This window comes from Schistocerca piceifrons, chromosome 5 (genome assembly GCF_021461385.2).
Source record: "Schistocerca piceifrons isolate TAMUIC-IGC-003096 chromosome 5, iqSchPice1.1, whole genome shotgun sequence".
Lineage (NCBI taxonomy): Eukaryota > Metazoa > Arthropoda > Insecta > Orthoptera > Acrididae > Schistocerca > Schistocerca piceifrons.
Window position 1 is genome coordinate 669,412,936 of NC_060142.1, and position 25,551 is coordinate 669,438,486.

Genomic DNA, 25,551 nt, shown 5'->3' on the forward strand with positions numbered 1-25,551 from the left:
GCTTCCAAGCTCTGTTTCACTCAATGCCCAGGTGTATCAAGGCCTTTATTACGGCCAGAGGTGGTTGTTCTGGGTACTGATTTCTCAGGATCTATGCATCCAAATTGAGTGAAAATGTAATCACATGTCAGTACAAGTATAATATAGTTGTCCAATGAATACCCGTTTAGCATTTGCATTTCTTGTTCGTGTAGCAATTTTAATGGCCAGTAGTGTACATTGCCGGAAAGTCAAGGTTGTTGCAACATTGCCTATGGAGTACTTGACATGACTGCATTTACAGATCAAAGCACAAGCGGTTCTGAGGTATCACGCATCGACCCGTACTGCAACACCCATATTAGTATGTGATGTAGCATCCATAAGCGGCTTTGCAGACGCTGACTCTGACATCCAGACGATCATATAGATGGCGAATACTGTCCTGGGGTACGCTACGCCACGCCCACTCGACCTGTTCACGTAGTTCTGTAAGAGTTGTTGGTTGTCGAGTTGAACGAGTCACTTCTCGTTCCATCATGCTCCACACGTGCTCGATTGGAGACGAGACCGGAGATCTACATCTACATCCATACTCCGCAAGCCACCTGACGGTGTGTGGCGGAGGGTACCCTGAGTACCTCTATCGGTTCTCCCTTCTATTCCAGTCTCGTATTGTTAGTAGAAAGAAAGATTGTCGGTATGCCTCTGTGTGGGCTCTAATCTCTCTGATTTTATCCTCATGGTCTCTTCGCGAGATATACGTAGGAGGGAGCAATATACTGCTTGACTCCTCGGTGAAGGTATGTTCTCGAAACTTCAACAAAAGCCCATACCGAGCTGCTACTGAGCGTCTCTCTTGCAGAGTCTTCCACTGGAGTTTATCTGTCATCTCCGTAACGCTTTCGCGATTACTAAATGATCCTGTAACGAAGCACGCTGCTCTCCGTTACATCTTCTCTATCTCTTCTATCAACCCTATCTGGTACGGACCCCACAAAGGTGAGCAGTATTCAATTGGTGGGCGAACAAGTGTACTGTAACCTACTTCCTTTGTTTTCTGACTGCATTTCCTTAGGATTCTTCCAATGAATCTCAGTCTCGCATCTGCTTTACCGACGATTAATTTTATATGGTCATTCCATTTTAAATCACTCCTAATGCCTACTCCCAGGTACTTTATGGAATTAACTGCTTCCAGTTGCTGGCCTGCTATATTGTAGCTAAATGATAAAGGATCTTTCTTTCTACGTATACGCAGCACATTACACATGTCTACATTGAGATCCAATTGCCATTCTCTGCACCATGCGTCAATTCGTTGCAGATCCTCCTGCATTTCAGTAAAAATTTTCCATTGTTACAATCTCTCGATATACTACAGCATCAATCCGCAAAAAGCCTCAGTGAACTTCCATGTTATCCACAAGGTTATATATATATTGTGAATAGCAACGGTCCTACGACACTCCACTGCGGCACACCTGAAATCACTCTTCCTTCTGAAGACTTCTCTCCATTGCGAATGACTTGCTGGCCAGGAAAATTGCTGCACATCTTACAGAGCACATTGATTTTCACGGGCACTATGTGGGCGAGCATTATCCTGTTGAAACAATTCATCACTTTCCTGTTGCAATAAGGCAAAAAACGGGTCTAACCAAATCTGTACATAGCGAGCGCTGGTTAGCGTCACCACCAGAAACACCAAAGGTGAACGAAAGTTGCAGCTTATCGCACCCCAGACCTTAAGGACTGGGGTGGGTTGGTTCAAATGGCTCTGAGAACTTTGGGACTTAACATCTGAGGTCATCAGTCCCCTAGAACTTAGAACTACTTAAACCTATCCAACCTAAGGACATGACACACATCCATGCCCGAGGCAGGGTTCGAACCTGCGACCGTAGCGGTCCCGCGGTTCCAGACTGAAGCGCCGAGAACCGCTCGGCCACCACGGCCACTGGGGTGGGATCAGTGCATCCTGATCGAATGCACTGTACGAGTCAGCATCCTCCAGGTTTGCGTCGTACGCACAAACGACCATCACTTACGTGCAGGCCGAACCTGCTTTTATCGCTGAAGACCACAGAGCGACATTCCACTTCCCAAGTGATCCTCTCACGGCACAAGCCGAGCCGTGCACGTCGATGCTGCAGCGTGAGTGGAAGACGGACCAGAGCTGTGAGTGCCTGCAGTCTCACTTTTAATAACACGTTTGGGCTCAGAAGCCCTCTCATCTGTGCTGTGGTAGCTGTACGGTCTGCCACTGCTGCCTTTACAATGCAACGGTTCTAGCGGCGTCTGTGCTGTATGGACGTCCAGAAGCTCTTCTATTGGTGTGAGAATGTTCACATGACACTACCGCCTGCTACTGTTATATCATAACCTCAAAGCTGGAGGCAGTTCGTACAAATGAAACTAATTTTATTAAAGCAGTTGCAGTATAAAGAAGCAGAGCAGTGTTACCCTCTGAAAGGAATTTAGTTGTGTTGACCGTGATATACCTAACGGAGGTGGCTTATCGGAAGTGAAAGTTAGAATTACGTAAATAATTAAACAGTAATAAACAATATTCAACCTATCCACACTGTTCAAAGAATAAAGACAACGGTCGCCAGCCTAATTAGGCATGTGAATTATTAACATTCCTGTTCAAGAAAATAGTTATGAGTAACTTTAACGGACAAACATAACCTATACTTTGTCACACGGGAGTGCAACGACCTCTGGCACCTGCATATGTTCACGTTAAGGTTGGAGCTGACAGAGCAGAACAGACTATTTGCATAAATATAACAGATAACGAAACACACTATTACCTTGAGGACTTAGTCAAACTGTATGGTCTCAGTAACTTTACTACTAATATTCACTGTAAAATCGTAAATTGGACATAGGTTTAATATTACTTTTCGAACAAATTCCTATCTAACATGAAATATGGATATGGTTCACAGCAAAATTAGTAATTGTGCATAGATTAAGTATCTTACTACTAAACCCCTTTCCACGTAGAATGAAAATTAAATGGAGTTCACTAACAAATTACTTCTCGCTGTCTTTCGAATAAAGAAGTTACTGGTTTCATAAATAGTGGTCTTCCTATTAATCATTATCTAGCATGAGCACAATAGACAAGCTGTGGATCCTGTTACACCATTAATATGCACTTTTATTACACGACAGGAACCCAATATTGCACAGCACTTGACAGGGATAGCAAGAGTAATTGAAACTTTCTATAATTAAGTAACTTTGAGCCTTTGGACTACTTTCAGTGGAGGGCCTTAATCTTGACCACTGTTGTAGACCAAACTAAGTGCACTTTCATTACATTAGTGAAACAAGCACTTAGCAAGGATGAACATATAACTTTCAACAGTTGCAATTGTGAACTTTTACTGCAGTGAAACACAAAACTGAGATATTTGTAAGATCCTTTCAACAAACAATATTAATATTAGCACACTCTATTGCCATATTAATTTTAATATGCTTTCAATAAAGGACACTCGGTAAGCACTTTAGCGTGGGAGGGACCCTAAGTGTATATGTGACCGAGGATAAATCACGGTAGGTACAAGAGTTCACCTTATATTTGAGTACACTATAGCATCCTATGAGCTGATCATTCACTGTACATTACTATAGTTCTCATGTGCCATTACAGTGATTGCGCAATGTGGTGGCAAGTGCATGTTGGTAGGTGGATTTGCAAGTAGAATTGCTGGACTCTGTCAGTTCTTGGTGATGATGATAGATATCAATTCAAACACAATTCCAGCTAGTTACTGCATCCATCTGAGGCTTTGACACATTGGCAAACGGCACAAAAAAACCCTCTCGTCACCAGCACAATTCAGAACCTTTTCGTGAGGTTCAGTAGGTCATCCCCGGCTGCCTCTTAATCCACTTCTTCTACCTATGCCAACCGTTCCAGGGGGGAGGGGGAATCACAACGGTTTTTACATACGAATAAATAAGAATCCTAAGTGAAGGTCAGCAGTTTACATAACAGCAACCAAACATATTAAATAAAATAGAATATTTGCACATATTGACATTTCTACAAAAAAATTATTTAAACAAAATTATTCAACCTCACAGATAACCAAAGAGATTATGTGAGAAAGACAAAACATGTCATTTGCTCATATTGTGCATATTACGGAGATTACACTTCTTACAGTATCGAATTAATTATTCACTAATTACAGAAGTTCAACGATGAAATGTTGAACAAAACAGAAAGCTAAATGAATCAACAAAAGGTATGTAGTGTCTAAGCTATGGTGTTACACACTGATAACAGCATCGTTACACAGCTAACGCACCTCTCGAAAGGACCATCCCGCCAATCGGAAGACCACAATTTGACCCCTTTCAGACTCGCTCAGTCGGCTGCAGGAAGCGCGAGAGCGTCTCTACGACATGGTTGCCTGCTTGCTTCACACGTTTGCATCACACTGGGTTTTCTGGCTGTGAGCTTTCCCTGCTAAATGGTAGACACAGATCGCCCTCTGGTAGCTATGCCAGTACGCTATCTGTTGGTAGGCGACGATGACACCCTGGTGACATATGACGTCATCAGATCAAAACCGACGTCGTCGTTCCAGGCGTATTAATTTTTTTCGACAGTGTAGTATAAGATCCACTGGAGGGAACAAAATGTGAAAATTATCAAGAAATATTGAAGGTGGTCCTAAACAGAAGAGAATGGGTGCAGTGTCTAAGTTGATTGATTATTCTGACTAAAACATAATCAGGTAATTTGAAACACTATAAAAATAGTTCACGTAGACATTTGAAAAGCCTATGCTAAGTTTTGTGTTAGCAGAAGAGCCAACACCGTGTTACGAGTGGAGGCCGAAATGCACGCGTTTTAGCTCACGCAGGCTGGCGTGGCGAGGGAAGAACTATACTGACGTGAGGTCTGGAACATAACAAGGAATGAGAATTCAGAAAGCGGACATAATTAGTTTGATACTTGACTTTAATCCATTAATGATGAACGTCGCTCTTGACGGTACATTATTCACAATATTATCTGTTCAGAATACATTCTTGAAGATAGTTCTTACAGTAACTGAATAGGGCGCCTTGCTAGGTCGTAGCAAATGTCGTAGCTGAAGGCTATACTAAACTGTCGTCTCTGCAAATGAGAGCGTATGTAGACAGTGAACCATCGCTAGCAACGTCGGTTGTACAACTGGGGCGAGTGCTGGGAAGTCTCTCTAGACCTGCCGTGTGGCGGCGCTCGGTCTGCAATCACTGATAGTGGCGACAGGCGGGTCCGACGTATACTAACGGACCGCGGCCGATTTAAAGGCTACCACCTAGCAAGTGTGGTGTCTGGCGGTGACACCACACTAAGTTCATTCCCATTGTTGGTCTATCTAATTATATCAGGTGTTGTAAACAAAGTTAGCTATTGCAGAGGTGTTTGCACTCGAAAATTGTGCTGGGCACTTGAAATAACGCTCGCCTTTAGTAGGAGAGAGATTCAAGTTTCTCTCCGAACATACAGACTTCGTGTATCTCCGTCTCCCTAAACTGCTTAAAACGAATGTCGAAAACGTTCCCTCCGACTTGGTTCCCAGTTCTTCTTCAATCTGATTACATACCCAATCTGCAATGCCTTCGTCCTCGAAGGTAATTTAAAGCTTCAATTTCCGTTCATTGAAACAGTGTGCGATTCAGTGTCGTATTTCAGTGTGGTAAGTTTTTAACTACTCGCAATATAGTGCCACTGAAATCAAACCTGTCTTACAGCACCGTGGTCTACCGTGTGCTTTCGAGAGCGTTTATAACAAGATGAAAATTGTATGGTTGAAGTATTATGGCAGAGGTCCATACGAAAGAAAAGGAGAGAAAACGGGAAAAGAAAAAATATTGTAAAAGCACAATGCTCGTTGATATAGGATATTATAGAGTGCATTACTCGTTCTCTAGAAAATGGATGCAATATGCAAATGCAAGCGTCTGTGTAATGGCTGGAACATTGCACCCCATCACTGGCGGAAATAATAGCCCTTACCTTCGGGCAATGCATAGTGTACAGAGAGAGAGAGAGAGAGGAGGAAGAAAGAGACGGAGGTCGAATAGACCACAGGAGTAAAACACGCTAGCCGCTAGTATATAGAGAAGCGCCCACATAGCGCAGGAGATGGTAAGGTGTTAGCCATAGTAATGCATACTCCTATTTCATAGAACTGCCCGCTACGTAAACGATGCCAAGGCTTAGTGAAACGCCACATGCGCCCATTATGCATTTCAGGTCAATCTTATACCTCTTGCGCTTGGCATAAACGTGTTTCATGCGCATATAAAAGGAGATGCACTGCCTTCCAGAGACCTAGCAGTAGTTAGTAGCTTGAAAATAACAGTTATTCCAGCCACACCTACGAAATGGTACAGATGGGCATGGCCAGGTTCGGTCGTTAGAGGCCAGCATGGAGTGGTAGAATATTTTAGCAGAGACACATCCATTATCGAAAATGAACGTGATATGTCACACTGTAATCAACTGTCCTGAATTGAAGATGGCAACCAATTTATGAAACCACTCATGAGCACTTGTACAGTTCCAATTAAATGCTTAAAGTAGAACAAAAATATCGTAGCCCTAAGCAGCATAATATCAATTTCAGCTGGCCAGTACTGGGGCCATTGCCGTCAATATCTCAGTATTTACGTGTAAATCTGTAGAAATTTCCCATGATGCTGTGGCGTATCTTTCTTGGTCAGAAACACACAGTTCTCCATTCGGTTTGCAATTGTGTTTCGTACGTTATCCTTATTAGTACTGGCATATAAATACAGATTAGTGGGAAATAGTAGATGATCAAATTAAAGTAGCATGCACGGACAAGAATCTATTCAAGATATTATTGGGTGGTGGTGGTAAGTTCCCATGGGACCAAACTGCTGAGGACATCGGTCCTTGGGCTTACACACTACTTAATCTAACTTAAACTAACTTACGCTAAGGACAACACAGACACCCATGCCCAAGGGAGGACTCAAAACTCCGACGGGGGAGCCGCGCGAACCGTGGCAAGGCGTCTCATCCCGTGCGGCTACCCCGAGCGTCATATTATCGGGAGCAGTAGATACGTAGAAGTGACTGATGACATCAAGGTAACTGAAGAACTTGTGAAAACAAAGAAATAGTATTCTCTTGAACAACACAAAACCTAATAACTTTGTTCCATTTTTTTTTCTTTTGCCTATGAACATGTAACAATATTTGTGTAGAAAAAAAAAAATCTGGACAAGGTGAGTGATTACATCAAACTTATCGAAGAGGATTTAACAATTTAATGGTACTGTCTTTTCCTTTAGAGATGCACAATAGCGCTACAGTTTTGTTGGTAATTATTGTATTGTTGTGTTATAGTACTACCATAGTCCATTTACCAACGTATATTTCAGTAATAAATTATAACAACATACCAGTTCAAATTACTGCACCTTCGCGAACTTGCTGACTGTAGTATGTCGCTCTGCTTCATGAGGTAGTGATGATACCCATTTTAAATCAAAGTATGAACTTGTTAAGCAATGTAAATGTAATTTTCATGTTGTCTTCATGTGTACTTGGCATTTGTAGATTGTTGTGTAAGTTCCATTTGTCAGCTAGTTTAAAAATAAAATCCCGTAGTCTTTGGGAGAAAGTTTTCACGTCTTCATAATGAGCTTGCAAAAATTATACAATTTTTCGATCAACATACATGACTGAAAGGCTTCTTTTCGCATACAAAGCTAAATACGATTACGTGGCAACCTGACTGCAAAAATCTATGATATTGTCTGTGTCTCTACATATGACGACAGTTTATACAAGATATAAAGTGTATTACGTCTTCAATAAGCCAGATAATTAAATAATACCGGGGCTTTGTTTCGTCTGAGACTTATGTTGTGGAGAAACGTGAAATATGAAACAAAAATTGTCTGCAGTGGGACTGCATTGCCATCTACACTGAAGCACCAAAGAAACTGGTGTAGACACTCCTGTTCAAATACTCAAATATGTAAACAGGCAGAATATGGCGCTGTGGTCGCCAACTTCTATATAAGACAACAAGTGTCTGGAGCAGTTGCTACAATGACAGGTCATCAAGATTTAAGTGAGTTTGAACGCCGTGTTATACTAGACGCACGAGCGATGGGACAGAGTAAACCCGAGGTAGCAATAAAGCGGGCATTCTCCCGTACGACCATTTCACGAGTATAGCGTGAATATCACGAATTCGGTAAAATGTCAAATCGCCGACATTACTGCAGCCGGAAAAAGATCCTGCAAGAATGATACCAACGACAACTGAAGAGAATCGTTCAACGCGACGGAAGTGCAGCCCTTCCACAAATTGCTGCAGATTACAATGCTAGGCCATCATCAAGTGTCAGCCTGCGAAACATTCAACGAAATATCATTGAAAAAGGTTTTCGGAGCAGAAGTTCCAATCGTGTACCGTTGATGATTGCACGACACAAAGCTTTACGCCTCGCCTGGGCCCGTCAACACTGACTGTTGATGACTGAAAACACGCTGCCTGGTCGGACGAGTCTCGTTTCAAATTGCGTTGAGTGGATGGACGTGTGCGGACGTGAAGACAACCTCATGAATCCATGGACCCTGCATGTCAGCAGGGGACTGGTCAAGGTGGTGGGGGCTCTGTAATAGTGTGTGGCGTGTGCAGCTGGAATGATATGGGTCCCTTGATACATCTAGATACGACTCTGACAGGTGATACGTACACGTACACGTACAAGTGACATACTGTCTGAACACCTGCATCCATTCATGTCCATTGTGCATACAGAGCGACTTGAGCAATTCCAGCAGGACAATGCGACACCTTACATGGCCAGAATTGCTACAGAGCGGCTCCAGGAACACTCCTCTGAATTCAAACACTTCTGCTGGCCACCAGACTCCCCAGACATGAACATTATTGAGCATATCGGGGACGCCTTGCAACGTGCGGTTCAGAAGAGATCTCCACTCCCTCGTACTCTTACGGATTTATAGGCAGCCCTGCAGGATTCATAGTGTCAGTTCCGTCCAGCACTACTTCAGACATTCTTCGTTGATCCAATATGGACCGTGGGACAAAGGCTTGCATGTATTTCTTGATGCAATAATTTATCAACAGCCGCATGTACTGTAGAAATTTATTTTAGTTTATTATATTATATTTATTTTATGGCGCCTGGTCACTAAGAGCTGCTGCATAACGATTTGATTCACGGATCCAGTTCCGTGTATAGTGATTTTACGACTATGACATGTGGAGCCTGAAGATGGCATCAATGTGATGCCGAAACTGGTAGCACATAAGAACTCCATAAAATAAATTTCAACAATACATACGGCTGTCGGTACATTATTGCATCAAGAAACTTCAGACACTAGTCGAGTCCATGCCACGTAGTGTCGCAGTATTTCTGCATGCTCGCGGAGCCCTACACGTTATTACGCAGATGTACCAGTTTCCTTGGCTCTTCAGTGTAAATGTGGCGCGTTCATGGTGTCCCACTCTTTCTCTTCCTCAAACTGAGACAGAGTGGAAGCGGTGGAGCAGTGTGCAGCCAGGCGAGAGAGCTTTGGCGCACAAGCGAAGGCACTGCTCATGAGCCGAATTCCAGACAATCCCTGTTCTGTAGTATCACATTTCAAAAGTTTCTAATTTTTTCCTAAGTTAACTATTTATCTGCCACGTTTCACTTCCATACAAGTTTACAATCCATCAAATGCCTTAAGAAAAAACTTTGTATATTTTATTTTATATTCAGTGTTAAAATATTCTCGCTTTTAGAAACGCTCTTCTTGCTATTGCCAGAGTATATCTCCCAGCCGTCGTTAAAACTCATCTACAATTAGTGCCTTTTCCTTAAGTGGAGTCGTACCGCCCAAAATGACAAAATTTTACATTTTTGCTTTTATGCAAATTATGAAAATATGGATGTTTATGCTTAATTTGGTGTTGGTTTTGTTGAAATATTCGATTATTTACTATTTTAAAAAAATATTTGAAAATAATCATGCAGTGACATTTCCGAGAATTTTGTTTTCCATCATTTCGCAAATTGACATTTTTCTCTGAAACTATATAGTCTAGAAGGCTGTGGTTTCTTTTGTTTTGTAGAGAACTGTCCGTTTCATAAGTTGCCTACACTGACGGTACTTCGCAGTACACTCTTTGAACTGTACATTTGTTTGTGTTTGACAACAACAGTTATCCACTAGCCGCGTTTTAGTTTCTGTGTTTCCTGTGATAGTTTTCGTCATGACTAAACCGAAAGGATTGTTTAAAAAAATACGAAACAAAGGAAACAGATACCACAGAACAAATGTAGCAGCAGTATAAAAGAGTGGTTTGCGCCGAAGGGCCTGATAATTTGGTTGTAAATAGTGACAGTCCTTCTACTCCTCCGAGTGCTTCCAAGAAAAAACTGCTGGGTAATGATGTAAAATACAACGCAGCTTCAGTCAGCGAAACAAACTACAATATCATTATTAATCTCCATATACTTGTTTCAGCTTTGTGTGAAACAATGTGTTGGCGTATATGTGGAGGGGCAATTGAAATTTCTAAAAAGCTATCTCAACGCAATGGTCTGGTGTGCACTTTACAAATAATGTGTTTGAACTGTAAAAGCGAAAAGACTTTCAAGACTTCAGAAGTAAGTGTAAAGAATGGACTTTTTGACACTAATCTAAGTTACTTCTATGGACTTAGATGCATAAGAAAAGGCCATTACGCTGGTAAGGTTCATTGTGGCTTGCTGAACCACCCAAGTCTCCCTACAAAATCTATTAAATACAACTCCATAGTAAGAAGTAGTGTTAAGGCGTGTGCTATGGAATCAATGACTACAGCAGCAGAGCAGGCTGTAGCAGAAAATGGCACTTCTGACATAGCAATATCATTCGACGGATCCTGGCAAAAAAGAGGTTTCCAGTCAAAGAATTCATGTGCATCTATTATCAGCATCGACAATGGGAAAGTGTTGGATGTTGACGTGTTGGCCATGTACTGTCAGGGTTGTAGGCAAGCAGGCAAGAGTATTGAAATGCAAATAAAGCATGAAATGAATTGTCAGAGAAACTATGAAGGAACTAGCGGAGGGATGGCGGTTGCTTCTGCAGTGAAAATGTTCCATCGTTCCCAGCATAACTGTGCTGTTTGCTGCATGAATTTTCTTGGGGATGGAGACTCACGATCGTATAAGGCAGTGGCGGGGAGTAAACCCTATGGTGATTTGTCAATTACAAAACTAGAGTGCATTAATCATGTCCAAAAGAGGATGGTCACGAGACTACGTAGACTCAAACAGTAGTTGGGAAGCACCATGTTATCTGATGGTCTAAGACGTCGACTGACTCATAAACAAATTGATCAGATTACACAATATTATGGTATGGCTATTAGAAGTAACAGAGATAATTTAGATGGCATGAAGAGAGATGTTTGGGCAATTTATTTTCACAAGCTATCTACAGATGCTGAACCAATACACAACCTGTGTTCCACTGAATGGTGTTAATACTTGAAGGCAAAAGAGGAGGGTAAAGTAGACACTTTCTCGCACAAAATTACTATAACAAATGCTGTTATGCTTTCCATAAAACCTGTGTTTCAGGATCTTGCCCAACCAGAGCTGTTGAAGAAATGTCTCAAGGGCAAAACACAAAATGCGAATGAATCATTTAACAATGTTGTATGGTCAAGGATACCAAAAAATGTGTTTGTTGGAAGGTCAGTCTTTGAACTTGGTGTTTTGGATGCTCTTCTTACTCTTAATGATGACTACTCTGGAAGGCTACAGGTTTTGGAATATCTTGGCATTTACAAAGGTTACAACACCAGTAAAAGTGTGATGGACTTGGAGCAACTGCGAATCACGAAGGCAGAGATTGCCACAAACGATATGTCAAAAGAAGCCGGATCCAAGAGGATGAGGGCAGCACTGGGTGAGGAAGGTGAAGGAGGATATGAGGACTATCATCCAGGAGGATTCTAACATACTTTTTATGTATCAGTTTGCTGTATACTAAAATTTTTTCTTAAACGCAATTTTCTCAACATGACATTTTTCAGTATAAAAGCCCCTTCTTCTCAGAAACTTCTGAATCTACACCAATGAATTATTTACCACATAACATAGATAGTAGAATGATGTTGTAGTTAATAAAATTCAAGAAATTAAAATTGTGAAAATTTACACCAACAAATTATAAGTTTAGGGAAAGAATCATAACTTTTGTTGCAGTTGTTATTTTAAAGTGATTGTAGAGCAAGACAGTCACAAAACATGGGAGAACATGTGATAAAAACACCACATTTAAATAGTCAACAGTTCAATAGAAAACGGGGCATTTGTATATCCGATTTAACATTGTCGAGATAGGGCGGTACGACTCCCCTTAATTTAGTTCCTTCACCATCGCCGATTTAATACAATTGCATTCCATTATTTTTCTTCTGTTTTTATTGATGTTTGCCACAAAACCTCTTTTCAAGACACCTATTCTGCACTCAGCTGCTCTTCTATGCCTTTGCCGTCTGAGACAGCAAAGTGTCATCTACAAAATCGAAAAGTTTTCGTTTCTCCTCGCTTATCTTTACATCTCTTTCCAACTTTCCCCTGCTTTCCTTCGTTGTTTACTCAATGTACAGAATGACTGTCTACTACCCCTCCCAACCTCGTCCCTGTCTGAAGAAGCTGGCGCCGCTATAGACGTGAGACCAGGCTACTGGGCAGTGTAATGACGGGGCGGCCCTGTGTTGCAGCAGCAGCCGAGCGCGGAGCGGCGCGGCGCCGGCTGGGCTCCCTGGTCCACGTGGAGCGCCTGCTCGCGCACCTGCGACGGCGGCGTCGCCTCGTCGCTGCGCCGCTGCCAGGCCGCCGCCGGCTGCGTCGGCGAGTCCATCCGCTACAAGATATGCAACATGCAGGTCAGCGAGCGAACACACACATCTTTCCATCTGAGAGCACAGTGGCCTTGACGCTTGTAGTCTTTGGGTGCCTTGCGTGGAGGATGCTAAGTTCACCCAACCTGGATATGATGTGACGTCATTATGACGTATATACGCTTTAGTCGATTAACACACCTATCGACTTTTACGAACGTTCGAGATTCTAAACTGTCGTCAGCTAGTGGCTTGTTTTGACACGTGCGATTCTGAAAACAGCTCAGTGTGGTAGCGTATATGTATTTCGCCAAAATAAAAGAGCTGGATATTAATAGAAATATTCCTGACTGTGGCCTTGAAAACACCACGTAAAAAAGTGAAGTCTTCTTATGTCCCAACCAGATTAGATTGTGTGATTGTTATATTGAATGCTTGCGCCGAAAATAATATTTATTTATTATCAACATTTTAGTATGGTTTCATACAATTGGTCTTGTCAGTACATATTAGATTGTAGCAGCATACTCTTGCTGACTTTTTTTTCTTAATTTATATAGCTGAAAGAGAACTCGTGCAAGTTTGTTAGCTAAGTAATTTATATGTCCATACCAAGATAGTCTTTTATCAACCATAATTCCAAGTAATTTTACACTCGGACCGCAGAGACAGGTACCTTAGTGTCCAGTAATGACTGATGTGTAGAATGATTGAATTTCGAACTTAAAAAGAAAAATATGAGGCATTGTTGAAGAAAAATCGTCGACCGGAGGTGAAATACGAGGGGAAGTGGATTTCTCCATGTAATCTTAACCAAAGGTTAGTGTCTAGTACTGATTGACGTATGAAATGATTGAATGCAGTGTCAAAGCATTCCATGGTGGTAAGCTATTCTCTCATTAGTCTCTCGAATGCTGAACACATAATTAGAGACGAGCAAACGAAAAACAACGCACAGGACACAAAAACAGTACAATACACGATTTAAACGCAAGGAACGCAAAACACATTTAAACGAATGGCGCAGAGCACAGCGCTACCCTGTCACAATCTCTCAAAAGTTCACAAAAGTCGAATAGTCGATATACGGTTTCCATCGTTTTCGATGTGGCGTGTATACGTCATAATGACGTCACATCGTATCCAAGTCCGGTGAACTTAACATCCTCCGCCTTGCGTACACCAGCCAGAGAGCTTCAGACTCTCTGTGTTTACATGTCGCACAACTTATGGAAGAGGAAAACCGAATTTCACAAACCGTGTCGGTTTACATGTCCACGCCTGAAGCGGTGTTTCCACCTTGGCACATATTAGTTTCCCGAACGTCAGTTGCCTCTGTAGCGTAGAACTTGGGTGGAGTCGTGTTTGGACTATGGAGCTGCACAGGCGTGGGTTCAGTTCTACCAAAACTTTATTAAGGGGGGTAGGACGTCTAACGGAGCGACTTGGAGCAGGAGAGGCACCATAGGACATTTTATTTTCTACTGTCTATACTTTTACAAATAAATTCATAAAACTTTGTCAGCATGACCAGGAAGGATTCAGGATTCACACTCATAGCAGTGGAAGTGCAAAAACATAACAAAATAAATTGTTTTAGATATGAAATTTCATCATTTTTTCACTTACTGTTGGCTGCATTTGTTGCTATAGGTACATTTTTCTTCACAAGTAAGAGAGATTCTTTGATGAATTTTGCACAGCATACAAACCATACTTACAGGTGTATGAAACTCTAGAATTTTCCAAATCTATTAAAAACTGTGGTAAAAATTGAGATCATTAACTACAAAATTTTATTTTTTTCTAAACATAAAGTTTAAAAGGTAACAGCTCATCCTTTTTTTCATGAATTAAATACATTCTAGAGTTTCAGACACCCGTAAGTATGGTTTGTATGCTGCGCAAAATTCATCGAACAGTCTCTCTTACTTATGAAAAAAAGTGTACCTATAGCAACAAATGCAGCCAATAGTAAGTGAAAAAATGATGAACTTTCACGTGTAAAAAAAATTATTTTGTTATGTTTTTGAACTTCCGCAGCTACGAGTGTGAATCCTGAATCCTTCCAGGTCATGCTGACAAAGTTTCATGAATATACTTGTAAAAGTATAGACAGTGGAAATTAAAATGTCCTGTGGTGCCTCTCCTGCTCCAGGTCGGCCCCTTTGACGTCCTACCCCCCTTAATAAAGCAGTATTCAAGCAGTGGGCGAACAAGCGTACTGTAACCTACTTCCTTTGTTTTCGGATTGCATTTCCTTAGGATTCTTCCAATGAATCTCAGTCTGGCATCTGCTTTACCGACGATCAACTTTATATGATCATTCCATTTTAAATCACTCCTAATGCGTACTCCCAGATAATTTATGGAATTAACTGCTTCCAGTTGCTGACCTGCTATTTTGTAGCTAAATGATACGGGATCTATCTTTCTATGTATTCGCAGCACATTACACTTGTCTACATTAAGATTCAATTGCCATTCCCTGCACCATGCGTCAATTCGCTGCAGATCCTCCTGCATTTCAGTACAATTTTCCATTGTTACAACCTCTCGATACACCACAGCATCATTTGCAAAAAGCCTCAGTGAACTTCCGATGTCATCCACAAGGTCATTTATGTATATTGTGAACAGCAACAGTCCCATGACACTCCCCTGCGGCACACCTGAAATCACTCTTACGTCAGAAGACTTCTCTCCATTGAGAATGACATGCTGCGTTCTGTTATCTAGGAACTCCTCAATCCAATCACACAATTGGTCTAATAGTCCATATGCTCTTACTTTGTTCATTAAACGACTGTGGGGAACTGTATCGAACGCCTTGCGGAAGTCAAGAAACACGGCATCTACCTGTGAACCCGTGCCTATGGCCCTCTGAGTCTCGTGGACGAATAGCGCGAGCTGGGTTTCACACGACCGTCTTTTTCGAAACCCATGCTGATTCCTACAGAGAAGATTTCTAGTCTCCAGGAAAGTCATTATACTCGAACACAATACGTGTTCCAAAATTCTACAACTGATCGACGTTAGAGATATAGGTCTATAGTTCTGCACATCTGTTCGACGTCCCTTCTTGAAAACGGGGATGACCTGTGCCCTTTTCCAATCCTTTGGATCGCTACCCTCTTCTAGAGACCTACGGTACACCGCTGAAAGAAGGGGGGCTAGTTCCTTCGCGTGCTCTGTGTAAAATCGAACTGGTATCCCATCAGGTCCAGCGGCCTTTCCTCTATTGAGTGATTTTAATTGTTTCTCTATCCCTTTGACATAAGACCAAAATTTCTTAGGATTTTCTGCCAAGTCAGTACATCGAACTTTACTTTCGAATTCATTGAACGCCTCTCGCATAGCCCTCCTCACACTACATTTCGCTTCGCGTGATTTTTGTTTGTCTGCAAGGCTTTGGCTATGTTTATGTTTGCTGTGAAGTTCCCTTTGCTTCCGCAGCAGTTTTCTAACTCGGTTGTTGTACCACGGTGGCTCTTTTCCATCTCTTACGATCTTGCTTGGCACATACTCATCTAACGCATATTGTATGATGGTTTTGAACTTTGTCCACTGATCCTCAACACTACCTGTACTTGATACAAAACTTTTGTGTTGAGCCGTCAGGTACTCTGTAATCTGCTTTTTGTCACTTTTGCTAAACAGAAAAATCTTCCTACATTTTTTAATATTTCTATTTACGGCTGAAATCATCGATGCCCCAACCGCTTTATAATCGCTGATTCCCTGTTCTGCGTTAACTGTTTCAAATAGTTCGGGTCTGTTTGTCACCAGAAGGTCTAATATGTTATCGCCACGAGTCGGTTCTCTGTTTAACTGCTGAAGGTAGTTTTCAGATAAAGCACTTAAAAAAATTTCACTGGATTCTTTGTCCCTGCCACCCGTTATGAACGTTTGAGTCTCCCAGTCTATATCCGGCAAATAAAAATCTCCACCCAGAACTATAACATGATGGGGAAATCTACTCGAAATATTTTCCAAATTATCCTTCAGGTGCTCAGCCACAACAGCTGCTTAGCCAGGGGGCCTATAAAGACATCCAATTACCATGTCTGAGCCTGCTTTAACCGTGACCTTCACCCAAATCATTTCACATTTCGGATCTCCGTCAATTTCCTTCGATACTATTGCACTTCTTATCGCTATAAACACGCCTCCCCCTTCACTGTCCAGCCTGTCTCTGCGGTATACATTCCAATCTGAGTTTAGGATTTCATTACTGTTTACGTCTGGTTTCAGCCAACTTTCTGTCCCTAGTACTATATGGGCGCTGTGACCGTTTATTAATGAGAGCAGTTCTGGGACCTTTCTGTAGACGCTCCTGCAGTTTACTATTAGCACATTAATATTGTTATTCCCTGTTGCATTTTGCCTACTCCTACCTTGCCGCGTCTCAGGAGGAGTCTTGTCGGGCCTAGGGAGGGAATTCTCTAACCTAAAAAAAAACCCATGTGCACGCCACACGTACTTCGCTACCCTTGTAGCCGCTTCCGGCGTGTAGTGCACGCCTGACCTATTCAGGGGGACCCTACATTTCTCTACCCGATAGCGGAGGTCGAGAAATTTGCACCCCAGATCTCCGCAGAATCGTCTGAGCCTCTGGTTGAAGCCTTCCACTCGGCTCCAAACCAGAGGACCACGATCGGTTCTGGGAACGATACTACAAATAGTTAGCTCTGATTCCACCCCGCGTGCGAGGCTTTCCGCCTTCACCAATTCCGCCAACCGCCTGTACGAACTGAGGATGACCTCTGAACCCAGACGGCAGGAGTCATTGGTGCCGACATGAGCAACAATTTGCAGTCGGGTGCACCCAGTGCTCTCTATCGCCGCCGGCAGGGCCTCCTCCACATCTCGGATGAGACCCCCCGGCAAGCAGACAGAGTGAACACCGGCCTTCTTCCCAGACCTTTTCGGTATTTCCCTGTGGGGCTCCATCACCCGCCTAACGTTGGAGCTCCCAGTAACTAATAAACCCCTCCCCCCCGTGTGCCTGCTCGGACCTTGCTGAAGGAGCAGCCACATGTCCACTCACAGGCAGAGCGGGCGATGCCACACGGCCAGCCTCCACATTTACCCTCCGCCTCGTGAGCCGCGAACGCCGCTGAACCCGCCACTCCCCTTGGGGAGAGGGTGGCCCAACCGCGCCCGGCACCCGCGAAGATGTCTCGACGGCAGGGACAGTGGGTGAAGCATGTAACACCTGGGGTGTACCTTGCGACGCACCAGACACCCCACTGCCGCCACACTCCGCGGCAGCAGCCTGAGGACGGCTGACCGCGGCCATCAACACGTTCAGCTGTTCGCGAACAGTGGCCAGCTCCTCCTCCGTCCGTACACAGCAGTCACACATCCTATCCATCCTAAGCAATCAATTTACTGTAGAGAGTTAATCAACTTTTAACTAGACTGCTAATTCACTAAAGTCGGCTGACTAAACTGACTAAACTGTGGTTGCTAGCCACTTCTTGTAGAAAACAACGAAAATAGCATTACCTGTCTCTGGACTGTATTGAAAACAAACACTAGCACTACTGGCACTATGGTTGACTAAAGGGACTCTCTCTGACTGTATTCAAAACAAACACGAAATCTATGGAACACTATTAATAGCACTCGACAAATAAAGCTTTCTAAAAGCAAAAACGCCGGCCGCGGTGGTTTTCGCGGTTAAGGCGCTCAGTCCGGAACCGCGCGACTGCTACGGTCGCAGGTTCGAATCCTGCCTCGGGCATGGATGTGTGTGATGTCCTTAGGTTAGTTAGGTTTAAGTAGTTCTAAGTTCTAGGGGACTGATGACCACAGGTGTTAAGTCCCGTAGTGCTCAGAGCCATTTGAACCATTTTAAAAGCAAAAACACACGGAAGAAGAAGTGACAAGTAAGAAAAATACAGTTAATACTTAAATTAAGATAGCTCGCTGCACAGCAGACGTGAAGCAGACGGCGGTTAGGACGACTGCTAGCAATGTTTGTTCTGCTATCATATAATCATACAATAAAGGATCCTTCTTTTTATGTATTCGCAGTACATTGCATTTGTCTATGTTAAGGGTCAGTTGCCACTCCCTGCGCCAAGTGCGTATCCGCTGCAGATCTTCCTGCATTTCGGTACAATTTTCTAATGCTCCAACTTCTCTGTATACTACAGCATCATCCGCGAAAAGCTGCATGGAACTTCCGACACTATCTACTAGGTCATTTATATATATTGTGAAAAGCAATGGTCCCATAACACTCCCCTGTGGCACGCCAGAGGTTGCTTTAAAGGCTGTAGACGTCTCTCCATTGACAACAACATGCTGTGTTCTGTTTGCTAAAAACTCTTCAATCCAGCCACACAGCTGATCGGGCGACAGTGCGGAACTGTATCGAACGCCTTCCGGAAGTCAAGGAAAATAGTATCTACCTGGGAGCCTGTATCTAATATTTTCTGGGTCTCATGAACAAATAAAGAGAGTTGGGTCCCACACGATCGCTGTTTCCGGAACCCATGTTGATTCCTACAGAGTAGATTCTGGGTTTCCAGAAATGGCATGATACTCGAGCAAAAAACATATTCTAAAACTCTACAACAGATCGACGTCAGAGGTAAACGTCTATAGTTTTGCGCATCTGCTCGGCGACCCTTCTTGAAGACTGGGACTACCTGTGCTCTTTTTCAATCATTTGGAACCTTCCGTTCCTCTAGAGACTTGCGGTACACGGCTGTTAGAAGGGGGGCAAGTTCAAAAATGGTTCAAATGGCTCTGAGCACTATGCGACTTAACTTCTGAGGTCATCAGTCGCCTAGAACTTAGAACTAATTAAACCTAACTAACCTAAGGACATCACACACATCCATGCCCGAGGCAGGATTCGAACCTGCGACCGTAGCGGTCGCTCGGCTCCAGACTGAAGCGCCTAGAACCGTACGGCCACTCCGGCCGGCGGGGCAAGTTCTTTCGCGTACTCTGTGTACAATCGAATTGGTATCCCGTCAGGTCCAGTGGAGTTCCCTCTGTTGAGTGATTGCATTTCATCCCGTATAATATGTATCCCATTGTATTTAATGAAATGGGAACTTGAGTAGGCAGACTACTTGATCAACAGACTGAATCCCTTTAGCCCATAAGCAAATGCAGTTGCCTAGTTGTGTTTGCTCTAAACGACAGTCTCGCATTTCAGTGAAGTACCGGGATGGCGTGTACACGCGGTCGGCGTCTCTCTCACACGCACACGCACGCACACAGAGTGCGGCGCTCACGCCGGCACAACTTGTCTCGGCAACGCAAACACGCGCGCGCTGGAGTGGTGCTGGTCGGCCTCGGACGCCCCTCCACTCTCCAGTGGCGGCCGCCGCGCGTCGAGTGCTGGCTGCGCGCCGGGCCGGGCTGTCCCGCGGACGGACAAACCCCCTCCCCCACCCCCAGCCACCACTCCCACTCCACCCCCACTCGGCGCGGTCCGGCTGACACTGGGACTACCACGCCAGGGGCGCAAACAAACCGCGCCAGCGCCATCGCACGCGCCGCTCTAATAAATGAAAGGCAAACACGGTGCCGCCGGTCGCACTCCGCCACGCACCGCACCTGGCCGAGTGACCACTTCCACCCCACAGCCAGACACATCCCACCCCACGCCTTCCCCTCTCTCTCTGTCCTAATCTCGAATTACGGAAAACTCGGTGGGCTTCACGTCCCGAACCGCATTTGGTCTGCTATCAGTACGATTATGAATCAACAAGCACGTTACACTTGTGTAAATACTGAAAAACACTTTTTCTTTACTTCCGCTAGACGTAATTAAACTACCCGCACGTATGACATTTCTCCCACCACTTCACGAGCTAAAGCGTACAGGTCGTTCGGAAATTCCCGCTGCAAACTTCTAGGACTTGTAGAGGGAGTGAATAAACTGTATAATATTTTGAACAGGAAGGCATGTCCGGAAACCTACTGTTTCCGTTCTACGACGAATTCAGTTCATATGCGTAACGCGTCCACGCCAGCCGGGGCAAAGAGAAAAGTCTCAGAGCTGCTTATTCTGGTATGCAATAGGGTAGACAGAAAGACGTGTACCACGTCAGACTGTCCCCTGACGTCACTTAACGCCTGCCTTGCTTCGGGACTCCTACAGAGACAGAGGAAGATCTGCTGGCACGAATTATGAAATTTTGGACCTCTATTAGGGTTATGCTTGTCAATTAAATTTATAACTGGACTATTTTTAGCTATAAAGCTGCACAATAAACTGAAGAGACACTAGGTGGGAATGAGAATGTGTTCCATAACAAGCTACGTAGGTACAATGTCTGTAACAACGTTGGTGGAGCCCACATCGAGCCGCTGCTGTAATGCATCAGTGTTGTTCTGTATGTATAGTCTGCAGGGTTCTCTTTTGTTTTGAAATAATGTAAACACGTAACATTTAGGTGTCAATACTCGTACAGACAAATGTGTTTAAGAGATAAAGGATGTTTCATTATGTTTCTTTTCGAATTGTTATCTAATAATTGTACGGCGTCACGCGTAATTCAGTTCGACTAGCAGAAGGGGATGAGTTAATCATCACAACTGAAACAGCCTTGGAATGGAAATTGCAAATGGCTCTGAGCACTATGGGACTCAACATCTGTGGTCATCAGTCCCCTAGAACTTAGAACTACTTAAACCTAACTAACCTAAGGACATCACACACATCCATGCCCGAGGCAGGATTCGAACCTGCGACCGTAGCAGTCGCGCGGTTCCGGACTGCGCGCCTAGAACCGCTATGGAAATTGCACATCCGTACGATGCTGTGAGGCAAGTTTTGAATATACGTCTCACCCGTATAGACAATTGGATGGCACTCACGTCTGTGCTCTCTGATATTTTTCAAGTAAGCAATTCGTGTTGCCCTGATACCACTCTCTTCCTAAAGAACTTTTCCGTTATTCGCCGTCGTCTTCCAAATAAATCCTAGAGTGCGAAGATTTTACAAAGTGTGTTGATACTTCCTTCCAAATTTTTGAAACTCAGTAACTTCTTCCGAATTTCCTCCAAAATACGTCTTCTGTTGTCTGTAATATAGAAGCTACTCAGCACGCAGCAAACGAATTGCTCAATAAACCAGCCTTCTAAGATCTTCTGGGTATTTTCTTTTGTGATGCTGACAATGTTGTTGACTCACCTGCCTGAACACTTCACTTCTCTCTTGATTCAGCGAACAAAAGTAAACGACACACCTGCCGGTTAGGCCACTCGTTTCAGTGTGGTTTTTAGTTTCAATACAGCCCTTAGAACAGCTTCTTCCTCCAGAAACTGATAGACATTTGTGTCCAAATCTCATATTTGACTATGAAGAAATTTATCTCTTATCTTGCTCTGTACTAACGGCATCTACGTGCCTTAGCAAAGCTTCTATTGTATTAGACGATGGTGCTATTTAGAATACTGTATGGCAGTTTGGTCTGTGATCTTGCCAGTCCAGCACAACCTGGCCATCTACAAGTTTTACAAAATACGGTACTCAGATGGATACTTTGTGCCAGCCGCATCGTTGACCTGCACGCTGCCCTACATATGGATACGGTACTAGAAGCAGTTCGCAAACGGACGACGACCCTGCACAACAAAGTAGACACTTTGCGTAACTCGGCGTACCACGTAAGAGCTCTGGACAGGACAATACCCCTGCCATGGCAACGGCATAAGGTACCACGTTCCTCGGTACTATGATATCCTAATCCATTCCACCAACTCACCAACTGGTAGTATCTTATGGACCGACCAACAGGCCCTAAGAAGTTGACCCCGAACGTTTATTCATAGTAAAGTGAACCTGAGTACCTAATTACCTTCCACCATGAAGTCTGGATCGCCGTCGACGATAGCACTTCGATTTACGGCCTGTCAGACAAACAAAAAAAGGCATCTACAACCTCGAATCTGTTCTCCCAGAGTATTTACCGGTGGAGAGCTCCGCCTGACTCGACGATGGCGATCGACTCCGCGCGCTCTGCTGCGCGTCGTTTATGATACCGCCCAGTTTTGTAGCTCTGTTAATACTAAAATTTTCTATTCGCCAACCCGTTCCACAGTAGGAGAAAGTAACTTTTCTTAACAAAATTTATAAAGCACACCTACAGATAGCTCCATGTAGAAGTTCGTCTTTTAAACTACTTTCATCAGATATGATGACAACGGGTATTCTCCACAACAGATACGTAAGGCACTACAAATAAAACCTAAGGTGTCCGTAATGAATGCAGAAGATGACGAGGAAACATTTAAATCCATGGCTGTCCTGCCGTATGTGGGAAGCCTTTCATCCAAAATAGGACGGATCCTCACTAAACATAAAGTAAAAGTGATTTTTCGTCCACCGGCGAAGACGGCTGCACTCCTGGGTTCCGTTAAAGATGACCTACTACTCCGCAAACCTGGAGTTTACAAGATACCATGTGAATGTGGCCTTTCATATATCGGACAAACGAATCGTACAGTCCAAGAGAGGTGTACGGAACATCGCAGGTACACTCGGCTCTTACAACCCAGTAAATCGGCTGTGGCAGAGCATTGTATTGATTCTGGTCACTCTATGGCATATGAAAATGTCGAAATTCTGACTTCTGTTTCATCTTTCTGGGACTCTGTAGTAAAAGAGGCCATTGAAATCCGCTTGGCGAAGAATTTAATTAATAGAGACAGCGGTTTCACATTAGATAAATCATGGAATCCGGCACTTTCAATATTGAACTTACAAAGACGTCGCTACAGTTCAGCTCCCAGTAATACATCGATCTCCCAGCATGGATCGAATGCGCAGCCACAGACGTAACTCATGCATATGTTACGTCTTTGCCGCCGATCAACATCACTGGCGCCTTGTTCATCTGTGGCCGCACGCGCAGTGGCGCGGTCCGCCAGTTTAAAAGGATGGAGCGAGCGCTGGAGCGTCAGTCGTACGGCTCTCTCTGAAGATGGCTGAAAGATATACAGCCGAAATATTAGAAGAAGAAGCAGAATTTATGCGGCTGCATTCCCGAAATTTAATGGAGCAGTCTTTGCGCCGCGAAAACCTGAAGATTCACACACCTACAGATAGTTTAAGAACACAATAATAGTTAGTTAGCAAATACATCATGTACAAATTTTATGAAAACCTAACGATACTATCTTTACCTCCCAATCGACCTCCACCCACCATGAAAGCTGGAACGTCCACTAGCGGACTGTAGGACCAGGTTGTCTACCACTGTTCTATAGTAAACTAAGCTGCTTATACATAAGTAGATATGCTTAAATATAAAAGATTGCAAAAATTCACCATTATTGTGTTCAGAGATTCATGTGGCAAAAGAGAATTTTCCTGTATCTGTTCTTCAACATACTTCGTTCTTATTGATGTGAAAGACTTCTAAATCTATTTCTGCTGAGAGATTTTAGTTCCGAAGGTCTACTGGATGGTTTCAGTTGAAAGTCAGTTTAAAATTTCAAATGAATTTACCTTAAATCTCGATCTAAACATAGGAGTCCCAGAGGCTCCACCTCGTGATATACGCTACAGAAAAGCCACTTCGTGGGTTAAGGGCTAGATTTGTCACCATTAAGCATGTCTGCGATGCTACGGGAAGATGTATACTTTCATAACACCCTCGAGCCAGCAATCTTCATGAACCTTTACAGCTTAAGTTTCGGGCATGGCAAGAAATTCTTCAAGATGACATTAGGGAACTGTTTGCTTCCTTGCGACAACGACCACAAGATTCTGGCCATGGGAGTCACATTTCTTACTGGTACTGATGATCATCATAAGTTCTGAATGGAATAAAATAACAATTTAAAACCCGTTATGAGAACACCTCCAAAACATTTGATAAATATCGGAATGGTGCATCATGGTCTAACACTTTCCAAGCCCGTCGGTGTACGCACAGCAAAGGTTCTTGTCCGTTACATCGGTTAGCAAAGTAAAAGCTTCACAATACTCCGACAGAGCTTCAGGTAATTATCTTCAGGCAGTGATGTTTGCCGCTGGTAACAACACACCAGGATGGCGTTACTCATGTCTTCCGTGGTGATAATGTCTTTAACAGCAGTATGTAAGTTCGTCAAAAATGACAGTTTCTACTAAGCTGTTGTTCCAGCCTTGCTTTGCATCACCAAATAGTGACAGATGAGTCTTCTTCGCTTGGACAAAAGATTCTAACCCTGCATTTTCTGCGTCTTAATATATTTTTCGGTCATCACAAGAGTATGGTGAAAATTTGTAGTTTACTTTTTCGGGACGTACTTTCATTTTGAGATCTGTAGCAGTGTAAAACTGTCAAACCTGATCGTGAAATGAGGAATAATGCAAATAAAAAAAGTAAGCTGTCTTTGTCAATGACTTTACCGGTCATCGAAGTAGTTTCTTACGTCCGCTTAGTGCCCCAGTTGCGTTATTCCATTTAAGCAATTACCGAGCAAGTGCACAGCGGTATCAGAATGTGTGTAATAACTCGGTTGGCAGAATGCTTCGAGAACCCTCTGACCACCCATAAAATTTTCACAAGACTTCGAAGCAAAAACAGCGAAATGGAGTAGCTGTTGACATGAATGATCCCGCTGTGTGAAAAGTCTGTAATTATGTAATAATCACTAGCACAATACTTATTTTATTGTGTAAATG

At 43.4% G+C, this 25,551-nt stretch overlaps 1 protein-coding gene across 1 annotated transcript in view; it reads left to right on the forward strand.

Annotated features, from left to right (window-relative positions):
- Positions 1-25,551, forward strand: part of LOC124799190 (protein madd-4-like) — a 571,457-nt gene that overhangs the window by 61,991 nt on the left and 483,915 nt on the right. Inside the window, exon 2 of the mRNA XM_047262725.1 lies at positions 12,783-12,947. Coding sequence (XP_047118681.1) covers positions 12,783-12,947 — 165 coding nt within the window. The remainder of the gene's footprint in view (positions 1-12,782; positions 12,948-25,551) is intronic.